This window comes from Panthera uncia, assembly GCF_023721935.1.
Source record: "Panthera uncia isolate 11264 chromosome C1 unlocalized genomic scaffold, Puncia_PCG_1.0 HiC_scaffold_3, whole genome shotgun sequence".
Classification (NCBI taxonomy): domain Eukaryota; kingdom Metazoa; phylum Chordata; class Mammalia; order Carnivora; family Felidae; genus Panthera; species Panthera uncia.
In genome coordinates this window covers 18,847,589-18,851,487 of record NW_026057584.1, presented here as the reverse complement: position 1 = coordinate 18,851,487, position 3,899 = coordinate 18,847,589, and the positions used below count along the sequence as shown (strand labels likewise).

At 44.1% G+C, this 3,899-nt stretch overlaps 1 protein-coding gene across 1 annotated transcript; it reads left to right on the top strand.

Annotated features, from left to right (window-relative positions):
• The first annotated feature begins 1,270 nt into the window (after positions 1-1,270).
• LOC125911359 (40S ribosomal protein S6-like) lies at positions 1,271-2,237 on the top strand. The gene has a single exon (XM_049615239.1). It carries the CDS (start codon positions 1,515-1,517, stop codon positions 2,235-2,237), a length of 723 nt encoding a protein of 240 aa, XP_049471196.1. The 5' UTR covers positions 1,271-1,514.
• The last annotated feature ends 1,662 nt before the right edge of the window (positions 2,238-3,899 follow it).

The window sequence follows — 3,899 nt, the reverse complement described above, 5'->3', positions numbered from 1 at the left end:
GTGTTCAGGAGATCTACAGAGGAAACTTTTCTGTCTTCAGCTGAATTCTGACCAGCGCATGCTTGAGAAAACACCACCCACACCTGAGGGGAAACCCACCTAAGGGAACAGTCCTCAGAACTCATATAGGGACAGGAATAGATTATGCCCCCCCCCCAAATAGATTGGTTCCCCCAATAATTCATGGGACATCAGATTGAACATTCAGAGGTATATAGCCTCAATAATGGGGAAAAATTAGTCCCAGACTAAATAAAGTCTGTTCTAATCCCACCTAACAGAATTTAAATCTTTAAAAAATATTTTTTTAATGTTTATTTCTTTATTTTGAGAGAGACAGTGTGAGCGGAGGAGGGACAGAGAGAAAAACACAGAATCCTAAACAGGCTCCAGGCCCTGAGCTTTCAGCACAGAGCCTGATGCAGGGCTTGAACCCATAAACCGTAAGATCATGACCTGAGCGAAAGTCGGACGCTTAACCGACTGAGCCACTCAGGCCTAACAGAATTTAAAATCCACATGGTTGAAATAATTTATTTCCCATCTTTGGAGACGGTTGTCTTTCCATCTGGCCCCTCAATAAATATTTTGTAAAGTTGAATAGAGATTTTTACTTTGTCCAGATTTCAGCATCCGACTCTCCAGTTAAACAAGTGCAAAGGAAGACATGGGTGAGAACATCACAGAAGTAAAATGAGGTGTATCAATAAATGTATCGAGGGGTCAGAATATCCTGTCCCCTTCAAGGTCCTTCTAGCTGGACTAAGAAAAAATTGAGGAGCGCCGGGGTGGCTCAGTCAGTTAAGCATCCAACTTTGGCTCAGGTCATGATCTCACGGTTCGTGAGTTTAAGCCCTGTGTCGGGCTCTGTGCTGACAGCTCAGAGCCTGGAGCCTGCTTCCGATTCTGTGTTTCCCTCTCTCTTTCTCTGCCCCTCCCCTGCTCATGCTCTGTCTCTCTGTCTCTTGCTGTCTCTCAAAAATAAATAAACATTTAAAAAAAAAGAAAAAAAATTGACATGAGACAAATTAACAGAGAAAATAAAATTTAAGAGTATATGTACAAGCAATCCAAACAGACATGGAAATTCTGACGTCAGGCAAAATGAGGGATATATGTCATCCTGAACTAAGGAGAAGCGGACAGCGATCTGGGACTTCAGAGGGAAGGAATGCACATCACAGGGTGATAACAAGAGCAGGTGTTTGGTAGCTGTTTTCCCTGCCATACAGATGGGTCACTCAGATAGAATTTATCTGGTAATAACCATTGTTTTGAGAAAGATCCCCAATTTAAATTCTTCTAAGTAGTTAAGGGAGGGGCAAAACTTTTATTGAGCCCACAGGGCTTTAATTGCCCTCAGCTTGAAATCATCTTCATGCCAAAGTGGCCCATCTTGGGGCAGCCTGCCCTGGGCCCCTACACATTCCATTTCTATATTTTCTCCTCTGTCTTGCTCGTGTCCCATTTAGCAGCAGGTGAATCCAACTCTCTGGGTAAAACTATAAAATCTAATGTCCCCATCAGTGCTTAGAACATGTGATGACAAAACTCTTTTTCATAGTGCCTTGGAGGTGGTAAGCAGCTTTAGGATGAAACTGAACACGTCCTTCCAAGCTGCTGGCTGCCAGAGACTCATTGACGTGGATGATGACCGGAAACTTTATACCTCTTACGAGAAGTGTACGGCCACAGAAGTCGATGCTGATGCTCCGGGTGAGGAATGGAAGTGTTATGTAGTCCGCAGCTGTGGTGGCAATGACAAACAAGACTTCCCCATGAAGCATGGTGTCTTGACCCATGGCCGTGTCCGCCTGCTGCTGAGTAAGGGACATTCCTGCTACAGACCTAGGAGGACTGGAGAAAGAAAGTGCAGATCTGTTCAGGGCTACGCTGTGGATGCCAACCTCAGTGTTCTCAACTTGGTCATCGTGAAAAATGGGGAGAAGGATATTCCTGGACTCACGGATGCTCCTGTGCCTTGTTGCCTGGGGCCCAAAAGAGCTAGGAGAATCCGCAAACTTCTCAGTCTCTTTAAAGAAGATGATGTCCGCCAGTGTGTTGTGATGGGGCTCTTAAACAAAGAAGGTAAGAAACCTAGAACCAAGGCGCCCAAGATTCAGCGTCTTGTTACTCCACGTAACCTCCAAGGCAAATGTCAGCGTATTGCTCAGAAGACACAGAGTTCTAAGAAAAATAAGGAAGAGGCTGCCCTTTCTGAGAGCTTCTACCTCTGAGTCCAGGCAACAATGAGATTTTCTGGGCGCCTTGGTGGCTCAGTCGGTTGAGCATCTGACTCTTGATTTCGGCTCATGTCATGATCCCAGAGTCATGGCATCTAGGCCCACTTGGGCTCCATGCTGAGTGTGGAGTCTGCTTGGGATTCTTTCTCTCCCTCTCCCCCTCTCCCCAGCTCTCTCTCTCTCTCTCTCTCAAAATATAAAAAACAAAATAAAAAAAAAGATTTTCTGGGATGCCTGGGTGGCGTAGTTGGTTGGGTGTCCGACTTTGGCTCAGGTCATGATCTCGCAGTTCACGAGTTCAAGTCCCCTGTCAGGCTCTGTACTGACAGCTCAGAGCCTGAAGCCTGCTTTGGATTCTGTGTCTCCTTCTCTTTCTGCCTGCCTCCCCCTCCCCCTCCTGCCTTGCTCATGCTCTGTCTCCCTCTCTCTCTCAAAAATAAATAAACATTAAAAAAAAATGTGGTTTTCTAAGAGTAACAAATAAATAAGATCAGACATCAAATCTCAAAAAAAAAAAAAAAAAAAAAAAAAAAAAAGAGCATGTGCTAGCAATACTGGAAACTGTTTAGCCCCTCATTTTGAACAGACAATGTACCTATTGTTTGGTAGCATTACTGCATCTGTTGCATCCACAGGACTCCTGAAACAGAATGCTACAGGCAACAGTGACAGTCACAACAAAGTTTATTACAATGAGAGGCAAGGCTGACCGATCCGGACCAACACTCTTGATAAGAGTGTGGCTCCGAACAGCCAGGGTACAGAGTTTTTAAAGCCGATCACATCGTTTTATCATTACCTGGGAACAAAACAGAGAAACAGTTCCCAGATGAGTTAGAAACAGTTGCCAGATGAATCAGAAACAGTTATCAAATGAGGTGATTATTTTAGACTTTCTGCAGCTAAGTTGCAACCAGTGGGCCTCCTTGACCTTGTCTCTGATGCTCTTTTTTTGAGCTTTTGTTTCCTTCATTGGTAAAGCCTGATTCACAAGAGTATGAAGTATGATTTACAAGAGTAAAAGCAAGGCTGTTATCTTTTGATCTTCAGTGTCAGAACAAAGTTGTTATTTTTCAAGCTGAGCGTTAGCCCTACACTACAATTTAACCCTTACACATCCTTGTTATACAATTATCCATCCACACAATATCATTCAGGCATCGCACCTCTCCAGGGACTATGCTGGTGATTCTGCCACCCAAGACATTCGCTCCCCAGCTCAATGGCACTATTCTCTGAAGCTTGGTTCCGAGAAACTCAGTAATGTTGTTAGAATTGTAAGTTAGTCTTCCAAGGTTGGTCCCATAAGCCTTTTGTTGAAATTGTGGGTTTGTAGGTTTGAAAATGGAAGTTGATCCTTTGGTTTTCTTCTTCTTCTTCTTCTTCTTCTTTTTTTTTTTTAACTTTGTTTACTGAGAGAGAGAAAGAGAGAGAAGAGGCAAGAGAGAGGGAAAGAGAATCCCAAGCAGGCTCCATACTGTCAGCGCTGAGCCTGATGCGAGTCTTGAACTCATGAACGGTGAGATCATGACCTGAGCCAAAATCAAGAGTCAGACACTTAACTGACTGAGCCACCCAGTCGTCCCCTTTGGTTTTATTCTTAACCTCTCATTTACTCTAGTGAGTACACTTCGTCATGGGTCCAGCCAAACCTTC

Coding starts and splice junctions, on each gene's coding strand:
- LOC125911359 (XM_049615239.1), top strand. CDS start 1,515: ATGTCCCCATCAGTGCTTAGAACATGTGATGACAAAACTCTTTTTCAT.